General features: G+C 43.5%; 2 protein-coding genes across 7 annotated transcripts in view; one reads left to right on the top strand and one right to left on the bottom strand.

Annotated features, from left to right (window-relative positions):
* The window catches only part of RASAL2 (RAS protein activator like 2), a 163,515-nt gene extending 141,587 nt beyond the window's left edge, over positions 1 to 21,928 (bottom strand). For all 6 annotated transcript variants that reach the window (XM_084211711.1, XM_084211712.1, XM_084211713.1 and 3 more), the window contains exon 1: positions 21,700 to 21,928. In XM_084211711.1, coding sequence (XP_084067837.1) covers positions 21,700 to 21,859 — 160 coding nt within the window. In that variant the 5' untranslated portion in view covers positions 21,860 to 21,928. The remainder of the gene's footprint in view (positions 1 to 21,699) is intronic.
* Positions 21,929 to 22,042: 114 nt separating this feature from the next.
* Positions 22,043 to 24,806, top strand: part of SEC16B (SEC16 homolog B, endoplasmic reticulum export factor) — a gene marked incomplete at both ends in the record, with an annotated part of 48,060 nt that continues 45,296 nt past the window's right edge. The window contains 2 exons of the mRNA XM_084211303.1: positions 22,043 to 22,325; positions 22,429 to 22,442. Coding sequence (XP_084067429.1) covers positions 22,043 to 22,325; positions 22,429 to 22,442 — 297 coding nt within the window. The remainder of the gene's footprint in view (positions 22,326 to 22,428; positions 22,443 to 24,806) is intronic.

The following is a 24,806-nucleotide window of genomic DNA, read 5'->3' as shown; positions in this document are numbered from 1 at the left end:
TGTGTCTTTGGGGAACCACCTCCCCCTGGCATCAGCAAGTGTGAGAGCAGTAAAATATCAAGGAGAAAATGAGAAGCCTCTAATTAATGAAGCTTTCCAACACAGCAGAGTACGTGCATAAACTGCCTTCCAACACTGACCCACCAGAGGATCCACCAGCTTGAAATGACTGTAGAAATGACTGATGCCTCCCTGCCCTCCCCCAAAAATCCTCAAATCATTAAGGCTGGAAAAAGAAGGCTATTTTTTTCTGTACATTCAAGTAGCTGTGAATTCATAACTTCTCAAACCCACACACACTAACAACTGTCCTCATTTAAAAGATTTCTCACAGTTGCTACAAGCCAGGAATAAAATAGATATGAAAGTACTGCAAAAGACACTGTAACAAGAAAAAATGTCAGCAGAAAAGATACTGGAAAGAGAGGGAAAAGTTTTGATGCTTACTCATGTTAGTTATATGGCAGGATGATTTTCCCCAAATATCTGTAAAATCAGCTAGTAAAATTGGAAAATGAAGTTTCACCATCTGTGAAATCAGTACAAATATCAGAGATTCTGATCTGAAACTAAGTTCCGCTCCATACTAGGTGGGTTAAAAAAATCAGTGGGTTTGGTTCACCCAGGATGCCTAATCAAATGAGACAGCACTCAAACAAATGTGCCCTAAGCTGCAGCACGGTATTGTTCCCTATTCTCCATGGGGTAAAATAATCCTTGAGACTGGTCAGGAAAAGGAGCTGAGACAATGTTTGATCACAAAAATAAAATCCAAAATTTAAACAGGCAGCTGAAATTAGGAAAAAAAGGAATTTACAATCAGTTTTGAGAGAGGGTTCCAGTCTCCTCTGGGCCTGGAAGTCCACCTGTAAGTCACTTTTCCCTGTACCTTGTCTCCAGCAGCAGGTGCAGCCAGGTAGGATATTGCTAGAAGTCCATGATAAAATGCCATTTGTCCCTGCAAACACTAATATTCATCAATTCTGCCTGCAGATAAAACAATAAATGTTTGCTTCCACAAATGGAGGCGATGTTATTTAAACCAGGATACCATTCCAGTAAATCCGAGCCAGATGGGCCAGGATTCAGGGAGAACTGAAGTTGCTGTGGTTATGATAAGGGAATTAGAGTGACAGAAAGCCTCGTGCTGGGAAACGTGGGATCTGGTAGATCTGCATTTGCTTCATGAAGGTGAATGTCCCACAAATGCACTATTCAAGGTCAGTGAGCCAGAACATTTGGGAGGTAATGGGTCCATCCTGAAAGAGGGGACCCAAATTCCTAGGCAGCTGTTATACCAAGCAACATCCACAGAGTCTGGCAGGTCACTGCAAACAAACCTGATATAAGTTTTTGACAAATCTCATTTCTCTCTCTGTCTGGAAACACTAAGTAAAAGTTTGGGGAAAAGGGGAAAAGCAGGAGAGAAAACACTCACATCTCTCAGATCACAAGCATGAGAAATAGAGGGAAAGCATATTCAAAGTTAAATTTGAAAAATATTTTCTTTAGAATGTTAACAGTGATACACTGTCTGTGATTTACTGATACCAAGTACACACAGAGTAACTTAAACTTTTCCATCTCATATAATCAAAATAGTGTTGAAATGAAGACAGGATTAAAATATACTGTACCTTCAGCTCCAGCTTGGCTACAGCTTACTTAAACTGTTGGGGTTTTTTTGAGCCAGCAAAGAAAGAGTCAAAGGTGTTAACAGAAAAGTCAGACTAGTACTCTGTGACCAGGAAAGCCAAATTTATCCCCTCCAGCAAAGGCTGACAGAGCCATTACTCAGGCAAGTCTTCAGATAAGGCACCACTGGAGTCCCAACATAATGCAGGGGTCCCTGCTCTTGGTTCATCTACCACAGCTGTTAATACACTGGGGGAAAGAGAAACAAAAGAATATAAAAGAAAAAAAGGCAAGCTTGCATGCAGTATTGCTACAAAAAAAATAGAGGCACAAGGCTACATTAAGATGATGTTAAAAACCTGGCATTTTTCTAATGAGCCAGTATTTTAAAGATGCTATCTGAAAGAAGGATCAGACTAACAAGGCTGCAGGGCAAAAATGAAGACATGAAGAAACCAATCACGTGTATATTAACTAAGGCAGCTGCCAAAACTTAGTAAAAATGTTTAATTGGACAGGTAAAACTAGGGTAAAATTTAAGTTACCAGGTTCACTGAACAGAATCTGTACCATTTCAGGCATGAGAGATGCTGTGCATCTTCTTTGTATCCTACTGTCAGTCTGCTTTCTAATTGTGTATCTTCAAACCCCAACACTGGTGTTAGCATCTTGCTGAACTTCTAACAGGGAGTTTTATTTTTCCACTTGAGAAAAATCTTTTGAGTACAACAAAGCAAATCCTTTATACTCTCTATTTCTCACTTCAGCATCACCCTATGAACTTCAGCCTGCTGATAACATTAGTATCAGTGTTACTAAAGGCTTAGAGCCTGCAAGAGGAAAGACAGCCCCTTTTTTTGGATGTGTTTGGAGTAAATGAGGAAGAAGCTGAGATACTACCAGCTAAAACCAAGGACAGAAAAAGCCCAGAATGAGTACATGTTGCATAGCTTAAAATAAGCAAAAAAATATTACTTCCTCATGGTCAACCTTCAAGTCCAAGCAGGAAAAAAAAAAATAAAAAGCCTCATTCCAACAGGAAATGAAGGTCAAAACCACAGAAACCAACAACTTAACATTTGAGATGGGGAAAAATAAACATATTGTTATTGATGTTCAGAAGGACAGGGTCAACAGGCAGCAGCAGTTTCCTACACCACTTGTTAGAAACATGGCAAGTTTAAAAGGCCATCATATTTGTATGTATTTATGCCTTCACTGATTTTACACAACAAAATTGCAACTAAACTAAAATGAAAAAACAATGAACAGCTCAAGCTTAGCAAAACAACCTTCTAAACCTGTTTTCATCACATCTCCTGATTTAATGGTTGGCGTGACATGTCAGAAGTAAATGAGCTTCGTGTAATTATCATGTCCTGCTTGATCTCTGTCTTCCTCAAACACTTTTAAAAGAGCAAAAACATTGCTTAAAATACAAGTGCAAGGAGCATTTCATCTTTACAACAAAACCTGTTTCTTCTGGTCTTATCATGAGAGGTGCTTTTACCCCTATCTTCCATCTTTACTGCTTTTATCCACGTTGATGTTGAAACACTGTTAAAGTGTGCAGCAGGTCACAGGCTTAAGCACTGCTCTTTTCTTCCTCCTTTTTTCCAAAAGTTTCTTAGAAACCATTTCTTCCTGCAGCAATGAATCTGCTTCTCTGCACCAGACTGGAATTCCAAAGCCTCTTTGTTTACTCCCTCATTTGCACACAATCTCCAACCCCCTATTTTTAAAATAGTGCAGTTCAATTTCTTAATAAGCTGTCACTGGAAAAGCCTCAAGACAGCAATAATGCTGACACTTACCATCCACCAGGTAGTTTCAAAAAAGAAAAAGAATAAAATCAAACAATATCTAGGCTTTGCTGTCTACCCTCAGTACTAAAGGATGTAATCACTTCAAAAGTGTCATACGTTTCATCCATGCTTTATTTCTGTTACAGAGGTTTTGATAGGAGGCTTTGACAATTATTACATTATTCTTGTGCTGTTTTCTTAGCTCAGTGAATTTAGCTAGTGTATTTAATGCATCTTTAAAAACAGGTCTTCCACCCCCAAAGCCCAAACAGGGAAAGCAAAACAAGGGAGGTGAGAGGGAATGATATGCAGAAAAGGGATAGGTTAGAAAAAAATCAGCTTTCACACTAGAATTGTTGATTATGCCACTATTTTGCTGGGAGATTTTATTTTGATTTCAAATGCTCACCTAGCCTTCCCATACACAGCTTTCAGATCTCCTCACTGGTGTCCTGCAACTCTTCTACTTGCTGACAAGGAGCTTGGGAGAGTGAGACACAGAAGAAATACTCAAGGCATGAGGACAGATAATCAAAGCTACTGATGGGAAACAAACTGGGGAAGCAGGAGCCTTGGAGCAATCATGGGCAACATACAGAGCAGGAGATTGTCATAGAAACTGAGCCAGGACAGGTCTTGGATGCAAATGAGGGATCCCAGAGGATGTATGCTGTGACCATGCCTAGAGCAGTACAACACTTTTTGACATTTCTGGTGCCTCTCCTGAGCTGTGAGTGAAGAAAAGCAATATCAGAATGCTGAGTTGCAGGACTCAAACCTATGTGGTGCAACAGCTTGAAACTCCACCAGCTTTAAGAAGCTAGGAGTAGTCTTGAGTTATAAAACCATAGAATGGTTTGGGCTGGAAGGGACCTTGAAGGTCACTTACAGCCCCTTGACATGGGCAGGGACACCTTCAAATATCCCACGTCCAGCCTGGCCTTGGAGCAGACACAGCTTCTCTGGGCAGCCTGTGCCAGGGCCTCCCCAGCCTCACAGGGAAGAATTTTTTCTTTACATCTAATCTAAACCTAGTCTCTTTAATTTTCAGTTCACTTGCTCTTTTCCTATCATTCCATGCTCTTCTCAATATTCTCTCTCCATCTGTCTCATAGGCTCCCTTCAGGTACTGAAGGCCACCATGAAGTCACCCCAAAGCCTTCTCTTCTCCAGGCTGAACAATCCCAATTCCCTCAGCCTTTCCTCACAGCAGAGCTGCCCCATCCCCCTGATCATCCTGGTGCCTCCTCTGGATACTCCAACATGTCCATGTCCTTCCCCTGCTGGAACCCTACAGCAGAAGGCAGCTCTGCACAGATCCCCAATCCCAACAAATCCCTGCCATTTAACAGTGCTCTACTCCTACTTTCTAGATTCCCTCAGCCTTTCAGTCACAGCATGGGCAGAACACAAGGCTTTAGTTATTATTGTCAGCAAATAACATACATACCAAACCAAACTCTGCAGCACCAGCCTGGTTGTTCAAGGTGTTGGATGTTTGCTACAGCAAATTGTTTTCCAGACAGTTGAAAGATTTAAATAGAATATGATGTGACTTCTTTGCATTGACTACCAAATAAAATTAGAAATTCAAAGTTCTCAAAACTCTGAGCGTTTTCTGGGAACACCCCAAATGCACTGAGAGAAGCTGCTGAAGCAGCATAACCTGGAACATGAAATTATAGTGGAAATACCTATAAGCATTCTTGTAAACAGTTCATGCATGGCTGATAGGGATAAAGGCTGATGTGAAAGACCAGATAACCTACTGAAATATTCAGCTGCTGAGGATATGAGGGAAGGAAAGGCTATTAAAATGTTTATTATGGTAATCATAGAAATTAATTTGAAAAAATCAGCTCCCACTATACAGGCCTCATAATGAGCTTATAGCCTAAACACTGATGCTTTGCCAGATTAAGCAGACTTTCTTCCTTTGTATTTTTTGATGTGATATAGTTACATGCTGGGTTTTTTCTTTAAAAGAAATCTTCAATATTCTATTACCAGAGAAACAGGGATGAAAGACAGAAGTGTCAGGCTTTGAAAGGCAACAGGATTTAAAAATGAACTGAGGGGGGGAAATGTCCTCTTATCTGTTAATATGAGACCTTTTAAAATTTTTTTTAAGCAAGTTAATGTCATTTTACACTTCAGAACTCGGGTTACAGAGATAACAGGATTTACATGATCATGACAATTTTTAAAATACCCCATCACTGTTACTAAATTTCACTTGTCCTGCAGAGAAGTCAAAGCAATTTTCTACTTGTCAGAGATGATAAATCAGTTGTCGGGTGACACTGACAGGTGGATCTGTCAAATCTCCCATGAAGAACTTTGGTCTCTGCTTTCAGGCTGCCTGTGAACTCCTGAGAGTGCAGTAACACAATTAAGACACAGATTAGGAAGAGTTTGGTTTTTTAGGGCTGCTGCCCCTTTCCCCAGCTTCCCTGGTATTTTTCTGTCTGCTTTACCATCCAAGTGGGTGCACAGCATCAAGCTGCTGCTGGGTTTTATTCTAGCACTTCACCCACAGAATTCCAGTTAAAAGTAGAACAGTTAAAAAAACCCCAAAAAACTCCAAACCACACACTGCATTTGAAAATACATTATTTGGTTTATAAATAACAATTCCTCTTTCCTTCAAGATAAAGGCACACCTTCAGAAAGATAAGAATCAAACCCCATTTTTTTCTAGCCATTCTGTTTGCCACTATATAAGTCACTTTTGAGTGACTATACACTATTTTGAGTTACTATATAAGTCACTCAAAAGAAATAACTGGTATTTGAGTAAGAGCAAAAAAGCTAGGGCAAAGATGTGTGAATGGAAGTTCATACCTTGTGTGTACCAGCCACAGAAAACATCATCTTACTAAGAGTAAAGGTGGGAATGTTCTAGTGAAATCCTTCATGTACTGACATTAAACAAGTTTGACAAGACAGCTGAGCCAAGCTGCTCCCTTTTTAGCCTTTTCTTCACAAAATAAATGAGAATGGTGTTAATAGTCTGTCTGGGCTGCACATCTAAATTTTGTTTAGGAGCCATGGCAGGTGTAGCAGAGAGACTAATTTGGAAAAATAACAAGCTACAGATAGTATACAAGAAATTAGAAAATGCAGAAGAATAAATGTTTTTCCCTAGTACCCTTGGGAGTCACACCCCTTGGGCACTGGGGTGATGCTCCAGTGCTCTGCAGAGACTTTCCTGATGCAAAGACCAGACAAATACAAGCAGCAGTTGACACTGGTCCAGCAGATAAGGAAAGATGGGAAGCCTCAAAGTGAGGCCCAGAGGTAGAATTTCAAATGGAAGGCTCCTCCTAGGCAAGGCAGTCTGTCTGTGGGGCCTCTCCAGGAGCCATTGAGCCCCACCTCATCTTTCAGATCTTGGAGTTGAGTTTGACCTCTGAGACTTGCTCTGCTCCATCTCCAGGACACTGCAGGCATGGCTTCCCTGGCATGGCACAGAACTCTGCTGTGTTTGGCATGTAATTCCACTGCTCTGAAGTTCAGAGAACCAGGAGAAGCGGCAAGGAATTTCCATCCTGCCACATAAAATGTGAGCTACTTCCCAACTAAAAAAAGGTAAATCCCTACTCATGAGCCTGTTCACTGAACACCTGAAAACAGTAAGGTCTTTAATTTTATTTTCTGTCAGGAAGGAATGCCAAAGAATTTGCAGGTTTCAGCTAGAGCATTGGTTTTGCTGTGTCCTAGGATAACATTTGTACTGTCCTCTAAATAACCACATTCAATCCTCAAGATTAAGGACTTTTTTATATCATTTTGACACAAAGGTGTCCTTATTCCTGAGCTGTTGTAAAGCAGGTCTTCTTCCTGCATGTTATGCTCAACATTACAGTAAGTGGGGAGAAAGACATTTCCAGCCACTGACAAAGTCTGAACAAATTGCCTGGCAGCAGCACTCAGTTCCCTGTATTCCCATTTATCCAGGGGCTGAGTCAGAGCTGCCTTCCCCCACTGAAAGGAGGCAGTGTGGAAATGATGACAAACTGTTTTAGAGGCTACAAGATGAACTAAGACCTTTGGTATTAGTGTAATGCAGACACAATTCTAATTCTAATAAAGTCATTTATTGGAGCTGCTAAGTGCAGCTGTTCTTCCCTCACTGTACTACAAGCAGCAAGAGTGAAGCTGAGGGGTGAGGCAAAGAAACTAAGGAGGAAAATGAAATAAATCATTTGGAAAACAGCTGGACAGTAAAATGGCCAGCCCTTAGGCTGGAGAGCTGCTCTAGATTTACATCACCATTAAGATGAATCTAATTGCCATTTGGGTAAGCAAGCTACATTTTAAAAGACATGTGTCTTTTAAAATTAATCTGCAGTTTTTTCTAAAGATAAGCTGTAACTGGAATAATACTTTTGCCAGATAATCCAGAACAGAGTTGCTAAGTGTATTGAGAGGCAAAAAGTTTTTTTCCTTGGAAGAGCTGTGATTCCCCAGGAAAAATTTCTGAGGATTTCTTCCTTGCATGAATAATTTATGTGCTTTTGTAGTCATAGTATTAGAGAGAATTATGAACAGGAGATAACTCTTCAATTTTAAAAGTTGTTACTAATTCAGGCTTCATTTGTAGTACTGTGGAGAAAAGAGAATCATACTAACCACTCTCCCTCTTTCTGCTGTCACAGGAAAATTGTGCAAAGCACAGAGCCAGCCAATATCTCTTTTAATCCTAAACCAACAGCATTCAGACTGCAATATGAGTTTCAAGAAAAAAAAAAGTGAAAAAAACCACAGAGGAATAATACCCATGGTGGCTCATCAGAATATTAAGGAGATTGCAGATTGTCAAAGCTCTGGAATCAGATGCTGATAATTCAGAGCTCCTGCCCAGCTCAGATTCCAAGCAACAAATATATTCTGCACGTGTTGGGGAACAGATCTGCATTTATTGTTTCCTATATGCTGATGAAGGGAAAGATTAAAAAAAAAAACCCCAAGGTATGAAACACAGTAGCTATCCCTCATGGGTGCTGATGTTTCACTTGCTTTGCTGGATCTTTCAACCAGAGAAAAAGAACATCCTAAAAAGTCCCAAACCACTAAAAGCTTTCACATGCCATGCCTCTGGACCAGCATGGCCTTGTGTACCAAGCTTGCTTCCAACAAAAACAGCACCACCCTGCTGTCACCCAGCATCCTGCTGGCAAGAAACATGGAGAAATGGATAGCATACCCAGAAAACCACTGGGTCTCTCCAGCTGGCACCCCCACACTTGCTGAATTCTGCATTTTCTCCCCAATCACACAGAGCTCCTTTAACCTCAGAGCCCTGGTAACACTCAGCACAATGCCAGAGGTTGCCTTTTGAGGCAAATTCCTCCATTGCAGCGACTTTCAGCTGTATTTTTAGCCCCCAGACTCTTCCAGCGCTCCATTTACAAGCATAACTCCACCTCATGTTCATAGCAGCACACGAGCCCACAGCTGGTTGGACACAAGGCAGCAAGGGAGGCAGGGAGGACTTTCACTTACAGCTGTGGCTCCCAGAACGTGTTTCTCCTCCAGCACCAGTGAATATCTCTTGTAGTTCAAGCTCTCCATTCACCTTCTGGTAAAGGTTTTCCTAAGAGGCTCAAGGGCACTCTGCACCCAACCCCATATGAGCAAAGACAAGTTCAACTCCAGACCCCAATGGGAGTTGAATGTCACCTTTGTTGAAATTCCTTTGACATTGACACACACAAAAACAATTTCCCTCACGGCTTGAATTGCTGTTCCAAGCAAAAACTGTGTAGTTAAAATTAATAGCATGCTCATTTTATAACAGAGAGACACACACAAAGCGGGCTAATCTTTGGTGGAAACCCAAAAGCCACCAAGGTTCCAGAAAAGGGACTGGAGTAGATTTTTCTTTTGGGTAACCCGAGTGAAATGGAACAGGGAGAAAAGCAGCCAGTTTTCCGAGATGATGATTACAAATGTTGCATCAGTTTTGTGAAATTACAGGAGTGAATTATCTTTTTCCAACGAGGTATTAATGCCCCTGTAAGACTTAGCAAAATGTTTTATATCTGCTGAAAACTGCACATCTGCATCACACTAACTGTTTTTGAAGTGTCCCCACAAAGAAGTAAACACACACCTCCTGCCCCAGATAAAAAGCAAAGGCACCACTAATTGAAGAGAGATACAGCTCAGCCTCAAACTGAATCACCACCAGTGGAAACTACAGAGAAAACCACAAGGAGCAACACAAATGAAGAACACCCCAGAATGAGTAAAAGGACTAAGAATTGGGATGTCACTTCCTCCAGCTGTGCAACTGCTTAAGTAATAAGCACATGACCTACTGCAGGCCACTGCAAGGACAAGAGGCCAACACAATGCCCCTAAAAGTCACAGGGCTGGCCAGCTTCATCATGAGTAATGAGAGCTCCAAGGAAACACAGGCATTTCCTTCCCTAATTCTCCAAACACTCAGCTCCAGGGTCTCAAAGTGGTCAGCAACAGAACTTAGCAAGTAAAGTACCCAAAAGTCAATTACATCATCTACCCTGGCTGTAAGCACAGGGCCACTCAGGCTGGTCCAGTTTTCATAAATTGGCTAGTGAGCTTCCAGCATTTCTCATGGAAGGCACTTCCTTTTGGAAGGGAATGAAAAAAGCAACCTTAAAGCAGAGAAAGTAGGTCACAAAGAAGCCACATCAATAAAGTCTGGAAACAAAACAGGGAGGGATACTGTGTCAGCTACAGAATTGGGTGGTTCTTATAAATGGAAATCAAAAGTACAGCGAGAACATCTCAGCTGGTAACCTGATGAAACAGATTAACTACACTCCAAGTGATACATTACAGCTTTTCCTCTGTTGTAAGTCTCCTGCAAAGCTACTCTAAGTTTAAAACTTAATTGCGTGCTTTTTAGACTGAACTAGTGATAACCTTTCTGAACTCCATCAACAACAATAGCAGTCTTGACAGCAAAGATTTATGTTGCTGGGTATCAACCTACCAACACCCCTCTGTCACCACAGCTTTCATTTGAGACTCATCCCAAAGTTTTTTTAGAGCCATCCAGGTAGAGACAATCTGCAAACAGATGTGGTGGTTATGTTTTACAGTTTTACATATGTCAGCCAAGAGATGTCATGGCCTGGCCAGCAGATACCTGTGATAATCCTGCAAAGATGGCTGTAAAATCAGCCTGAAAACTAGGGCCCAGCAGTCCACTCTCACCTTTTTTTTTTTTCCCCAGAATTAAGTGAAACATCAAAGCTAATGTAACTGCAATCAGAGCAAGTATTTTCTCAGCACAGAAGCAGCAGGTTGATTTAATTCTTGGCTCCTTTTTACAGGAACACATATGTGCTCAAAGGGGGTAACTACCTTAACTCGTACCAGAGCACTTGCTGTGTCCCAGGCTGTCTGCTTTCCAACCCATTCTGAGAAGAGATTTGGACCACTACAAAAAAAAACAGTTACTGTCTTTTGATACTAACAGCTATTGCTCTTCAAATTATCCATAAAGAAAGGGATCATAATCTATTTTTATAAAAATATGTAAGTCAAAATATAAGACTAAGGAGAGAGCCTCCTTTTAGTTGCTTATGTACAATTCACAGTTGCTTACTGGCTCCCAAATGTAATAATTAAGGATGACCATTATATATTCATGGTATTAGATCACCATTATATATAAGCAGCAGGTTAAAGGTGCCAAGAGAGCCAGTAAACCCAAATTACCAAAAATGTACAATTTGAGATAACTGGCCAAACACCCTGCTGAAGTCAGGATCCAGATAAATTTGAGACATGATGATTCAGGTGAATGCTGCTCTCACAGCAAACTTATATTTAGCATTGACAGCCATGCTGCATTTTCAGACAGTTTTGTATTTTCACCCTTTTCTGGTTTTTAACATAGAAAAAGCAATGTATTCTGGCAAAATAAAATAGCAGAAAGCAAGTTGTGCCAGAATTGCAAAGATTAATGCCCTTTCATACCACTTAGGTTTTTAACTATTATTACTGCATTCCTCTCAATTTTTTTTCCAGCAAAGTTTCAGACATATTTTGACTTTTACAACATGCAAATTCCCCATTTCTAGCACCAGTCTGGAATAAAAAAAATATTTGCTTCCTTCTTATCTTCTTTCCTTTTATCCTGTACATTCATCATTTCTACAAACAGAGGCCATTTACTTCACATTCCTGACTTCCCTATTAGCAAGTCCAAAAAAAAAGAGAAAAAAAAAAGAAATTAGAGCAGAAAATGCTTAACTTCCGTCTATAAAGCTTGTCTAGGCTGATAAAAAAATAAAAGAGGCTTTCTTCCTAATTTGATTTAATGGTTATAATAATTTAATGGCTATAAATTGAGAAATTAGCAACCACTGGCATCAAAATGATGAGAGTTGAATTAGAAATGGCCCCAGCTCACACTGCTCTGACAGTACTTACAGAACTGGACATGAACAAACCACAGGAGCTTCTTTAAGCAGAGGAGTCTCCAGCCAAGGGTATGTGGAAGCGAGCTGACATAAATATTTATGGCAAGCCATAAAACTTTTTTTGCTACTTCACTATATGGGATATAAAACTCATTATCTCTAGGGAGTTAAGGCTCTTTGAAAACTTCAGTGAGCAAGGCCTGAGCTAATGGAAGGAGTTAAGGAAGGACCCCATGAAATGCATTCAGCAGGGTAATTCATCACCCCACACCTCACTGACATCCTAAGCAAGTGCTGCCAGTGAGCAAGAGAGAAAGGGACCCCATAAACCAATGCCATTTAGAAGATAAATCTTCTCAAACCTGGTTTAGAAGGATGTTGGTTTCTTTCCTGACTTCTTATTTTCCAGGATACCTATCAACTACTCACCATTCTGAACAAAAAAAAAAAAAAAGGAAAATAATTACAGAAACATACCTCAAAATAGGAAATACTTAGTATTAGTTGACAAGGAAGTCTAATGATTTCCTAGCAAGTGTGAGCACATTGTGTTTTTGCTGCGTGATGTACGTGTTCCAGTATATTTAAGCAAGTAGGAAATGCAGTGAAGGCAGCAGCTTGTCTGTACAGCTTGAGGTATAACCTCATAATGTAAATAAACATCTTTTCAGGAAGCATTTTGTCTCCTCTTCTTTGCTAGAGCCTGCAGTGCACTGTAATCCTAAAATAAAACACCTGATTAACATGGAAAACTACTATGGATCAGTCAAGTGTTGGCAAAGCCAACCAAACACTTGTGTTATGCACTGGCACTGGGTCCCAAATGCCACAGGAAGGATGTTGGAGCTCAAAGGGGTTTAACCATTGTTCTATGGTTTTCCAGGTTTGATCTGTGATGCATTTGCTTCCCCCAGTCAGCAGTGTTGTCTACCTGAAATTAATTATTCAGGCACCACCCAGCCCTGCTTACAAATTAGGAAAAGATAATGAGTGATGGCTATCCAACACCTTCATATCAGTGGTCCAGCCTGCTATCACTGTAATGAGACAAGTTTATTCTATTTTGAAGGTCAACAAAGCTTTACCTTTGGTTTCTTGGGGAGTTAGGAAAAAAAAGGAAAGGAACACGTAGATGTAATCACCTGAATGGAAGCCCTCCCCTCTGAGGGCATCTTGCCCTGCTGCCCTACAGATCTGACAGCTCATAGGGTATTTGAGAGCATTATTAGTAGTTACAGAGGTTCCAAGTAAGGCAGCAGGCTTAGAGGCACCCTAAACACAAAGCAGTGCAACCCAAGGCATGCATGGAAAGCGCCGTAGGTGTCTCAGGAGATCTGGCTTCTGTTGCCAAGTTTCTTGTATGTCCTTGGACAAGTTATCTGACCTATTTGTGCCTCATTTCCTCACTTTCTCAGCTCAGAGCAGCCCTCTCAAATAAAACCATTAATGCTTTGGATGCACTCATACAGCAAGGCAATGAATGGTGCAAGTCAGTGAAACTGATCCTCCTTTAACCCTGATAGAATTGTTAATAAAGCAGTCACCATTTGTCAAGACAAAATGGAACAGAAAACTGAAGCAAAGCCATCGTTTAATTTCCAAATGAGATTCAAGGACTGCAGTCAGCCCTCCCAGCCTCTGCTGCTTTGCACACATTTTCCTGGAAGCCTTGTAGCACACGCTGTGCTGACTAGTGTGTGCTAGCATCTGTCCCCTGTCTTGTTGAGACCAGTATCAGTGCACTAAAGAGTCAGCTAAATGAGGGTGTGAATTACCTCCCCTTATCTCAAGCCAATCCACTGACTCAAGTAATGAGATCCTGAAAAAAGCAAGCAGGTTTTTAACTCTGTCCTGCAAGCATCAAACGGGGAGCAGAAGTGCCAAACCCACCTCTATTGCCTCCAAGCCCTTACTAGCAAGGCATGATGTATATCCCAAGAGGAGAAATGTAGTTACACTGTTCTATTCCATGTAGTAACTTCAAGTTCCTCTGTGAGGGATCTCCCAGAAAAGTGGATGTGTCAAATTTCCAGGCTTTCCAGCTTACTCAGCCTAACCTTGAAGACTGTTATTCCAGAGCTGGGGAACATCAGAGTTCTCTCAGGAGAGCATGAAGTTGTTGGTGCAGTTTGGCTCACTGCCACCCGGTGCCTGTCCCACTGACCCCACAGCTTTAAAGTTCCTCCATTTCCCAACACAAAACATCTCCTCCTGAAGCTCTAGGAAAAAAACAAAACCTCTCCTCTTGAAGCCCTAGGAAAAAATAAAAAACCAAAACATCTCCTTCTGAAGCCCTAGAAGGTGGTTGTGGGCATCCAGCATTTCTTACATTATGTTATGTGGATACAGTGGACACAAAATGCTTATTTCTAGGAAGTTTTGTCTCCTTGTTGGAAATTTCAAGTCAAAACCCAAGCAAAGTTCCTCTTTTTCAATATCCTGCCTCCCAGTACCTTGCTTCAATCCCCTGCTAACAGAGTTAAGACAGCTTTCTCAGACTGAATGCTAGAGTCTACCTGAAGGAATTTCCCACACTCTTTTCATGCCATCCAGACTGAGAACAGGACCAAGGTGAAGAGGTTCTGCTGAATCTCTTGGACTGTTACTGTGAAAGCCTAAGGCTGGGAGGGATTAAGTCTGAGATAATTTTTAGTCACAGATTCCTCAACACTTCTTTTCCTCTCATCACAGCACCGATTTCCATTCCCACACCGCCTTGGAAGCTGGGACTGAATGCACACAATCCCCTCCCAGCTCCTGATACTCCACCGTGTAATCCTCCATCCACTTTCAAACACATTTGCCATTTTTCATGTTTGCTGTATCCTTTATTCTCTGGTCCTGGTTACAAATTCCAAAAGACAAGCAAAGCAGCCTCTGTCTATATAGCACCAAGCACATCTACAGTGCAGCACTGTGTAAATAAAATGAATTATCTTAAGACAGAAAAAACCGGGGTATTTTCAATTAAACCATTAATAGCCAAGAATGCAGACACAGCAATAGAAGAAGAGAAAAGGTGCCTGCAAGTTTTAATCAAGCCAGAAACTCAGAGAAGCATATGCATTCTTATGCAAATCTACACCAGACGCATCGCACATCTGCTGAAATGGGTGTCGTTTTCCCACAGTTTGCAGAATTAATGTGTTTAACTAAGTGCCTGCCAATGCTTGCAGTGTAAGAGCTAATTTCTAATGGGGTATTCCCAGTTGGAAAAAAAAAAAATCCCTTTAGATAATAAAGGATCTAAATCCAGGACTTGGTTTTACATTTACTTAAGTGCAAAGACCCCTTCACCTCCAAGAGCTCCTCACTTGCACTGCTCCAGCTTGCTTTACAATTAAAAATAATCCCGACTCTTGGAGAAGAGCCTTTCTACATTTTTGTGACCTTTGGAAACCCTATTAAAGAGAATTAACAAATGCTATTCCCTCCCGATCAATTTTATAAAGGTTTTCTGAGACAGGAGGGTGTCAAAACACAGAAAGGGCTTTGAGAGAATTTTACAAACCAAAACGCAGCAATATTTCTTTTCACTTGGTTACTTTCCTCGCAGATACAATTTGTATTTCCATGATTACTATGTGTCTTCACAGAGGATTTTGAAAGAATTCAGATGAGATCTTAACTTCTGACCCTGAGGCTAAAAAGGCATATATGTCAGAAAATACCGAAGTCTCAGCTATTTTTTTATAAAAATCTATAAATATCAGTTAAAAGGAATCCATGATCTCATAATAAGTCAACAGGTCACAGTTATGCTCTTCTTATCTTCCCTTTTTTTCCCCTATTGTTTAAAAATAGGAAACAGCACCACATGAAAATGTTCAGCCAGAGATAAATCGTGTGACTGAAATACAGGAGTCAGGAAACAGTGTTTTAAAATAATGTCATCCTCATTTTCCCCAGCATACTCTAGTATTTTTGATGCCTCCAAATATTTAAGTGACTTAATAAATTAGTAACCTAGGCAACACTTGCAACAACACAGCCAGATGAAGGAGTCCAGCTAAAAACTCCCCACCAAAAATTTAAAACTTCATTTATGTATAAACTCCTGTCAGTGTTCCTTAAAAAGAGGAAAGGCAAGCAGTTTTAATGTCAAAGGGCTGATTATGCAATAAGATTTCGGAGTAAAGCAACCAAGGAGAAAACAGGCTGTGTCCAGCCCTCAGCTCCACTCCGAGTCACCTCTGTCACTGCTCAGGAGAATCTGTAATTCACCCCCTGCATGCTTGTAAGAATTCCCCGGAGTCAAAAAGGGCTGTTAGAGGAGCTGTCACAGAGCAGGCATGAGCAGATCACCTGTAAGAGCACTTCACTCATCTTTTGATATTCCCTGCTCTTGCCTGGCAAGGGAAAGCAGCATCTCTGCCCACAGCACACTCGACTGTTTTTCATCTGTAGCAAATGCAGTCACTTAAAACCTTGGTTTTGATTAAACTCTGCCTTTTACAATGGGGCTCCGACTAAAATTCATTGTTGCTTATCAACAAAACTAACAAAAGCTTTATGCTGTCGGCATTCAACGTCTGTCCCTCATTCGGTACCTGAAGGCTACGATAAGGTCAAATACCACCACAGCAGGCATTGTCCAAACACTCAGGAAATGACATTTCCTGGCCCAACAGGGTTTATCTTCCAAGCCTGCTTTTGCACCAACTTTCTGGGCGAGTTAAAAATAAGCCTATTGATCAGAAGGGAAAGAAACGCTGGTGAACACTGACCTTCTCTCCCTTCCAACACAAGAGTGGCTGCACAGATGCCATGCAGCCCTCCAGCTCCCTTTCAGCTTTCCAGGGTCTCTGCACCTTCACCTTATCTCCTGTTAAGCCTTTCCTAAAAGCAAATGTTCTCCTGCAAGGAATTGCAGCTCCATACCCACTCAGAAAGGCAGCAGGATACAAACCCCAGCCCAGCTGACTATCTGCACACATCTCAAGGAGAGGAAAACCTTAGTGACAGCCATCTCACCTAGCAGATTGCCTCGCTGCGTGGCTACGAGGGGTTTTTGTTTGGTTTTTACATTAACTACACCGTTCCCACCTCCCCCTTGTTAGGCGGCCTCTGGAGTAGTTTGTAACCGAGCTGGTGGAGATGAGCGATAAGGTTTGGGAGAGGAGAGGACCGGATCCCCCCGCGTGTTTCGGGCATCCTCGGCAGGTCCTACAGCAGCGCAATGAAGATGCCGCCACCTGGTGGGACCTCCTCGGGCTCGGCTGGAGGCCGGGGGGCAGGCGGGACCCCGGGCAGGGAGGGTGGCAGCTCACACTCCCCATCCCCAAACGCACATCTCGGGAAAAAGCCGGCCAGCAGCATGAGCAGGGCTGGAAGGAAAGGATCTGCTGACAACAAGATGCTACTTGTTACCAAAGCCTGTTGGTACTCATCCAAAGCAAGATGCTTCGGAAATGGATAATCTTTGCGTTTTCAGATGCGACTGCAAACAGTGGAATAAAACAGGAATATAAAAAGAAAAGGTAGGTAGAAAAAGCTTCTTTCAAAGTCACAGCAAGGCAGGCTGTAAAGAACCAGAAACCCCTCAGAATAGAGTTGAAATCATTTATATAAAAGAGCTGAGGAAGGCAGAGGACAAACTGCTGGAGTAGATAGCTCACAGAAATTGGGCTTTTTGAACTGAATTTCACATGATTAGGAGATGCTTCTGCTCAGTGCCCAAGCCACAGCTATTTTATAATCTCTGCATGACACCAGGCACATTACCATGGCTTCAGTCCTGAGCATGAGTCTGGTATTCTCTGAGAGCCAATACTTAAAAGCCTGGAACTCAGGTCTGAGGCAGCCAAGAGGTTTCTGTCTGGTTGCACAGGGTCTAGGGCTTTTTCTGGAATTAGAAGCTCTGTCTGCAGATTGATATCCATGAAAAGGCATGGAGCCCTTCTAGCCTATGCTTAGAGAGGCTTCTCCTTCTGCCAGGAGAAAGGGGGGTGAGGAGGGTCATTCCAGCAGTGAGGAATGTCTCCAGACTGCCTGCAGGATTAGAGGACAAGGTGATGAAAGAGTCCACATCCTATCTGCACTCGAGTTTGTACAACCACCATCAGCTTTTAGCACTGCTGCAAAAAGAGAAAGACATTTCCTAGTCCAGATATGGCCCCAGAGTAACAATGTCTGTTTGCAGGATGAGCACTCAAGAACAGACTCTTCCCTGTGCTATTTTTTACATATTTCAGCAACTCTTTCTTTTGCAATTTTAGCACAGGAGCTTTTGCAGCGAGCTTAGAGCAGGCACACCATCAATGAATCTGACAACCCCATCACGGAAGTTTGCAACCTGTTTAGACACAGACTGTACATCAGGCAAAAACCGATTCTACCCCCATCACATGCAACATTTAACACCAATGCTGTGATGCTGGCTTTAGAATTCATTCCTGCAAAATCCATGGATGTTCAGTCAGCCACACCAGGCAATGTAATTGCTCTGTTTCCACAGTTAGCACTGAAAATGCTGTCTATTCAGTTATTGCCCTGCCTCCTCCTCACAAAACTGTTTCAAAGAGCAGAGAAAAAGACCTTGAAACATGGATGGATGCTTTGAAAAGTCAGTTATCACTTTTAGAGAGAGGAAAAAAAGTAAAAAAAAAAAAAATCATAGCATTAATCCAGGCAAGACACCTCCCCCCTCCTACCCCTTGCACACATGCCACGAGTCTGAATGGAAGCCGTCACCCAGAACACATGTCGATACATATTTTACAGAAACATTAGTTGTGTGTCAAAACCAGTTCTTGGAAACATCATCTAACAGCATTCACATGATTTGTGTTTCACGAGCAATTAAACCTATCACTCTGACAAGCAAATCTGCTGCTCCTGTCCACTATTCAAACATCAGGTTAGAGGAAACTAATTATATTTCAAACTCCGTCCATGGGTAAGGAAACTGTATTTCCATGATAATGTCCTGGCTAATTCACTTAAGCAGAAGCTGCTGAACCTCCAGAACACAGAATGAAACAGCCACCCTTGGAACTAGTGCAGCTAAGGCAGGAAATGCAAAAATAGCCAGACTGTGATTTAGATCTCGTAGTGAAGTCAGACAAGACCTCAGTGTCACACTGAAATCACATCCCAGACATTGTAAAGTCCTACTGTATTCACATCACTGTCATACTGCTGGCAAGCCGCAGAGACCAGCAATGATGGGACTTCACTGCTAAATTCTTTTCTCTGGGCTAACAGATGAAGTTTTACAGGCTCTGCAACCAGACCAGCTCCCCTCACGGCAGTAATTACTTCTTTGGACAGAGACAAAGTGGATGGCACACCACTGCCAAGTAGAGATGCACAGAAATAAACAGCTGTCTGTCTTTGAGCTATTTTTCTTTAAAATACATGCTCCCACTACTAGGGACACCTTTCAGACAGTCACCTTTCATTTGGAACAACACCACTAGACAGCGGTTCACGTTCACAGAGACACGTGGAAATGAAATGCAGTGACATCAAAAGCTGTATTTCTCACCGTGCCAGAAAACGCTTCTCCACTTTTCATGTGCTCGATATTCCTTCCCTCCCCCAGCCATTCATGGTGAAATAATTAGTGTTAGTGTTCTCATTGTTTATCAGACAATACAGACAATAAGGCTAAGCTTTCTGCTCCTGTTTTCTTTCGCTATGCTGCTGTGGTTCCTCAAACAACTGTGCAAGGCTTTACTTTTAATCCTATGAATAACACTTGTCACTCATAGGTTTGTAACCCATATTTAGCTGTGCACAAACACAGTGCACATGGCACAGTTTCAGCTTGATTCATTGTCTGCAAACTTCTCCAGATGTGCTCATGCAAGGAAAAAAAAGGCTAATAAACAGGAGGAAACAAACAAATACTAGCTAATCCGGTTGCAATTTCTAAGGGAAGGAGAGAAGACATCAGCACATCAGATTCTTTATGAGGGAGAGGGATAATGAGTTGTTTTTAAACACTAGACTAGGAATAATTAGTTATTGTCCTTGGGCTAGGAGATGTATTTTCATGTGCTTGAAGTGCATGGCGATTTTTATAGCCTGTGAGCTAGCTGGGCCCTGTCACTGTGGATTTTCCCCCATTTATCTACACGTTAACGTCAAACTACAAGCACATCACAACATATGACTTTATCAACAAGCAATGTTCTTCACTGTGGCTAATTTTGAAACCACATTCCTGCTTCCACTCATGGAAGATACAACCTTGGGTAACAATCAGATAGGCTGGTGCCAGACATCTTCTCCTTAACTACATTCTCATTTTACCTTTAGAAAGTATTCTCAACAAACAAACAATCTGAAGACAAATGGCTTTTTTTGGAACTCCTCTCGTCAACAGCAGCGAGATAATTTTGCATAAGGCTGCATTTTATAGTCTGAGCTCTAGGCTGGGATTAACAAAAGCAAGGTAAGCAAGAAGCAGCAGGCAAAACAGTGCAAACTACTAAAAATCCCAAACTTCTATTACAATTAATCCTGCTAAGTATAACTTTGCTCATTGATGCAGCAGACAGAAAGCAGACAGACAACCTCATCCCACTGCACCAGCTTTTCAAGCTTCCCAAATAAACACAAAGGTCTTTGAACAGACCATGCTCTCCAGAAAACCTGCAGCCTGATCTTCCTCATTTGATATGTGTGAAGGCTCAGGCTGGTGGTACTCACAATAATTACCTGCCATCAGCCAAGAAATGCGGCAGAGTTGTTGCAGATAACTTATTCATGTCATCGTTGTGTTTCAGGAATAACACAACCAGTAACAGATCAATGACACGGGTAACAGAGAGCATTTGCTTCTTGTTTTACAGGTTAGGGAAAACCTGGACAATCTCCTTGGGATTCAGGACAGGTGAGGAAGAGACAGGAACAATCACCAGCATAAAACATGTTAAAAAGTCCCAATAAAAAAGTGTTTTTACAGGTTCTCTATCATCATAGAAACATGGAATGGTTTGGATATGAAGGGACCTTAAAGATGATTTTGTTCCAACCTCCCTGCCATGGGCAGGGACGTTTTCCACTAGACTAGGTTACTCCAAGACCCATCCAACCTGGCCTTGAACACTTCCAGGGAAGTGTAAACAATAATAATATCAGACAAAGGTAACATGTGCACACACCACAACCTTTTCGAGGCTGGACCATCAAATTTGTTACAGGAGGGAAAACAAAATAATGCCTGCAGTACTCTTCACTCTGAAACGTGGGAGTAATTATCCTGAGATTACCAAGACAAACAAGAGGGAGAGACAAGGAAAAGATAAAACAGAATTTCCACTATTTAGGTGCTGCTGATCGAGAGATAAAATCCGACTGCACTTCAGCTGGGAGCCTAAACAAACCAGAGGCCCGGCTACATAAATCAAGCTAATTCAAAAAGGTTACATACCAGGGAGAGTTTTACAAAGAAGGGGAAACAACCCTGCGTCCTGCACCGCTGAAGAGCCTAACATCCTTTTTGTAAATTACAAAGGTGCCAATGTAACACAGACCAGTAAGTCTGGGGCGACGGGACCCACGGTATCAGCACCTCCCAGGCCTTTCGCAGCTCATTAATACTAATTAGATCCGGGAGTGCTCAGCCCTGCCGGCTCCCGCATCCCGGGCACACATCCTGGGACTCCGGGCGCACAAAAGCTTCGGACGCGATACCGGAGCATCCCGCACCTCGGCGGAGGGGAAGGCGTGGCCGGGGTGAGCCCGGGGCTCCGGGAGCCCGGCGGGGAAGGGGGAGGCAAGGAGCCGCGGGGAATCGAGAGCTTCGGCCGCGGGGAGAAAAAGAAAGAGAGAAAGAAGTTGGGGCAGGGAAGTTTTCCGCCGCTCCCCGCCCCGGCGCCCCTTACCGTAGACGCGGACCCAGCCCTGCTGCTGGCAGACCGACTCCCGCAGGACGCGGTCCAGCGCGCTGCCCGCCTCCAGCTCCTCCGAGCCCGGCTCCGGCTCCGCGAAGGGCTCTGCCGCCCATGCCGCCGGCTCTGCCGCCGCTCCCGCGGCCGCCTCCATGCTGCCGTGGGGACGAGGAGGCGCCGCCACCGCCCGCGCTGCGCCCCGGCCCCGCTTCGCCTTAGTGCGGCTCCATCCCTCCCTCCCTCCCTTCCTCCCTCCCCCGGCCCGCCCCTGCCCGCCCTTCGCGTCAGCGCGGGCGGAGCCCCGCCGCCCCGCCCCGGGCCTGAGGGGAGGCGGGCGATGGCGGGAGGCTTTACCCTCGCTGCCCCCGGAGCCGCCGGCAGCCCTTTCCGCGGCCCCCGTCTGCCCCTGAGGCCGCCTCGCTGCGCGGGGCTTCGTGTGGTAGCCCGGAGGGGACTCAAGATGGTTCCTCCCCTCAGCCCCGCGGCGGCTCGGGGGAGGCGTCCCGAAGGAATACGGGTCGGGATAGTCCGGCTGGGGCCCGCGCCCCTCAGGCAGCCCGCGCCCCTCACGGCGGCCCGCGGCCCTCACGGCGGCCCGTTCTCACAGTCACGCCAGGCTGGTGGGGTTTAGTCTCAAGCAGCGGCTGCCGTGGCGTTCCCCAGGCTCAGACCTGCGCTCGCATGCCTGACTGAGACTGATAAATCTTTCATGCTCTCACACAGGCTGTTTCTCTCAGGTACGTGAGGAGATGTGCTGCAGGGAAAGGAGGGCAACTGGCTTGATTAAGTGCATTTCATTTAGGGGATTTGTGGGCTGGTTTGTCCTGAATGTCTATTTACTGACCTCCCGCACTACACTATGCTTCAGTTTTTCGATTTCCCTTTTGTATTATGGTGAATTTCCCACTGCTTAAGGTACGTGCTCTTTAAAAGTCTAGAATAGAACGGCTGTCAATAAAGCATGCATCCTGCAGTGTCTTTTAAATCATGGCATTGTGATTTGAATTTTCAGGGAAGGTGGGCAAAGGGATTGAGCTTGCTTTGGGTTCCATCCCTGAAATCTCTTGGATTGAGTCTGTGCCTGTCCATGATCAATATTGACTTCATGGGTTCACCCCAGCACCCAGATCCAGTGATTATCTCCACTAGCACAGGTTGTTTCCAAGGGCTCACCTCTGTACACAACTTAGAGGCACTAACAATTTGTTCTTTATTGAAAGAGCAGTTGATTTAGTGCGGACCTGTAGCAGTTATGCTGCCATAAAGCTGCTTTAAAGTAGATAACAGCTCCCACACCTTCTAAACACACTTCTGTCATCTTGTTTTGTTTTGCAGCAGAGCAGAATAAGAAGGTTTACACAGCAAGTTGTGGCTGAAGAACAGCAACTTCACTTAGAAAGGAAGGACTGCAACTCTGTGAGCTCTGCAGCTTGACAGGTCCCAGTCCATTGCCCAAACATGAAGGTTTGTCTTTGGAGTCCCCAAAAGCTCCTCTTGGGAGTGCACAGTGCTCTCCTGATCCAAGTGAGTTGGAGTACCCTCACACCACATAGTTGTGTCTGTGATGGAAGCTGCATTAACTGTTTCAGTGGAGGAAGAAAGTCCTGCCAGCCCCATGATTAATTGATGAAACCTCATTTCTGTGAGTTTCTGTCTCATGCTTGACTGAGAGCTTGAATCTTGCCCTACAATTGGGTCATTCTCTACCCAGCTGGGAGGGAGCAGGATGGGTGGGCATATGCACCCTGCTGCAATTTCCAGGCTGAGTTGAAAAACGAAGAAACCTCCTTCTTCCAAATGTTAGGTTGTTTCATTATTGGCAGAACTGGTGTAGTCCAGTTTCCTACAGATTCATACCTGGCAGAGGGTGGACACCCTCAGTGAAGAGCCTTGTAGGATCTCACTGAGCCAGGATTAGCTCTTGCACCTTTAACCCTCTCTTTGTTTTGTTTAAAACAAACCAGTGAGTTCAGAACTTCCTGGGGTTGTAGGACGTAAGAGACAGGACCAGGGGAAAGAAAGATCCAGTGAGTTTAATGGTGTCAGCCTCAATTCTCTGGAGAAAAAAATGGTCTTTAAAACTACCCTTTTAACCAGGAGGAGTTAAACCAGGATGAAATCTGGTGAGGATTTGACCCTCCACCACTGTGACAGGGTGCACAGAAGCAGCACAGCTGGGACACCCAGTAGCATTTCCTTGCTCCTTCTTACCCTAAAACATGTTCTGCAGCGTGGTTTCCAAAGTTCTGGGAGTTGAGGGTGTGCAGGATACTCCTTCCAGAGCAGACATCTGCATAAATTGCCATAATAATACCGTAAAGCAGCAGGAAAAGCAGTTTTTCCCTCCTACGTGCTCTCTACCCTGCTCATTCCCAATGCTCCTGATAATACAAAATGTACATATTCTCCCAGCTTATCATTTAGTGGCCACAATCCAATAAACTCCTCAAAGTTTTCCCCTCCTGCTCTCCCTACAGCCCCCTCCTTGCCACCAGCCTCCCAGGGACATCCCTCACACGAGCCTGGGCTCTTTCCCTGCTGCAGGAAACTCGCACAAGCAGACATGGGGAAAAAGGGGGATGAAGCTGCTTTGAGAAGCAGGAGAGGAGCTGGCCTGTAGAGAGGGAAGGATGTGGCTGCTAAGCTTCTGCCAAAAGTGGAGATTTAAAAAGCTGCCACACAATCCTGGGACGGCGTTCATGCAGGAGAGGCACAGGGCAGCAGCAACTGGTTCCCATCAAGTGAGGACTGGTTGTATCTGCAAGTATGATCAAGCCATCCTAACAGCAAGGTCTGGAAGGACTGGCTAGTGTGGTTTCTGAAATTCACATGGCAGCAGAAGACAAAATCCATTCTCCAGCCTTTATTCGTGGGGTTCAGGGCAACATAAACAATAATAAAGAGCGGGGATGACTAAAATAGGAAGGCTGGTTTTGCAGGCATGACAGCAGCAAAAATAGACATATTTTATAAATAAAGATGTCCTGGAAATCAGAGACTCCCAAGTTTCATGCCCACCAGTTCAGCTGTTCTGGCTGGGGGTCTGCTCCACCAGTAGTGCTCAGGGGATTTGTGGAGGCATAAATGAGCAGTAATATAAG

This window comes from Fringilla coelebs (assembly GCF_963513975.1).
Source record: "Fringilla coelebs genome assembly, chromosome: 9".
In the NCBI taxonomy this organism is placed as follows: domain Eukaryota; kingdom Metazoa; phylum Chordata; class Aves; order Passeriformes; family Fringillidae; genus Fringilla; species Fringilla coelebs.
Note: the sequence above shows the minus strand (reverse complement) of the source record. Positions and strands in the feature narration are given on the sequence as shown.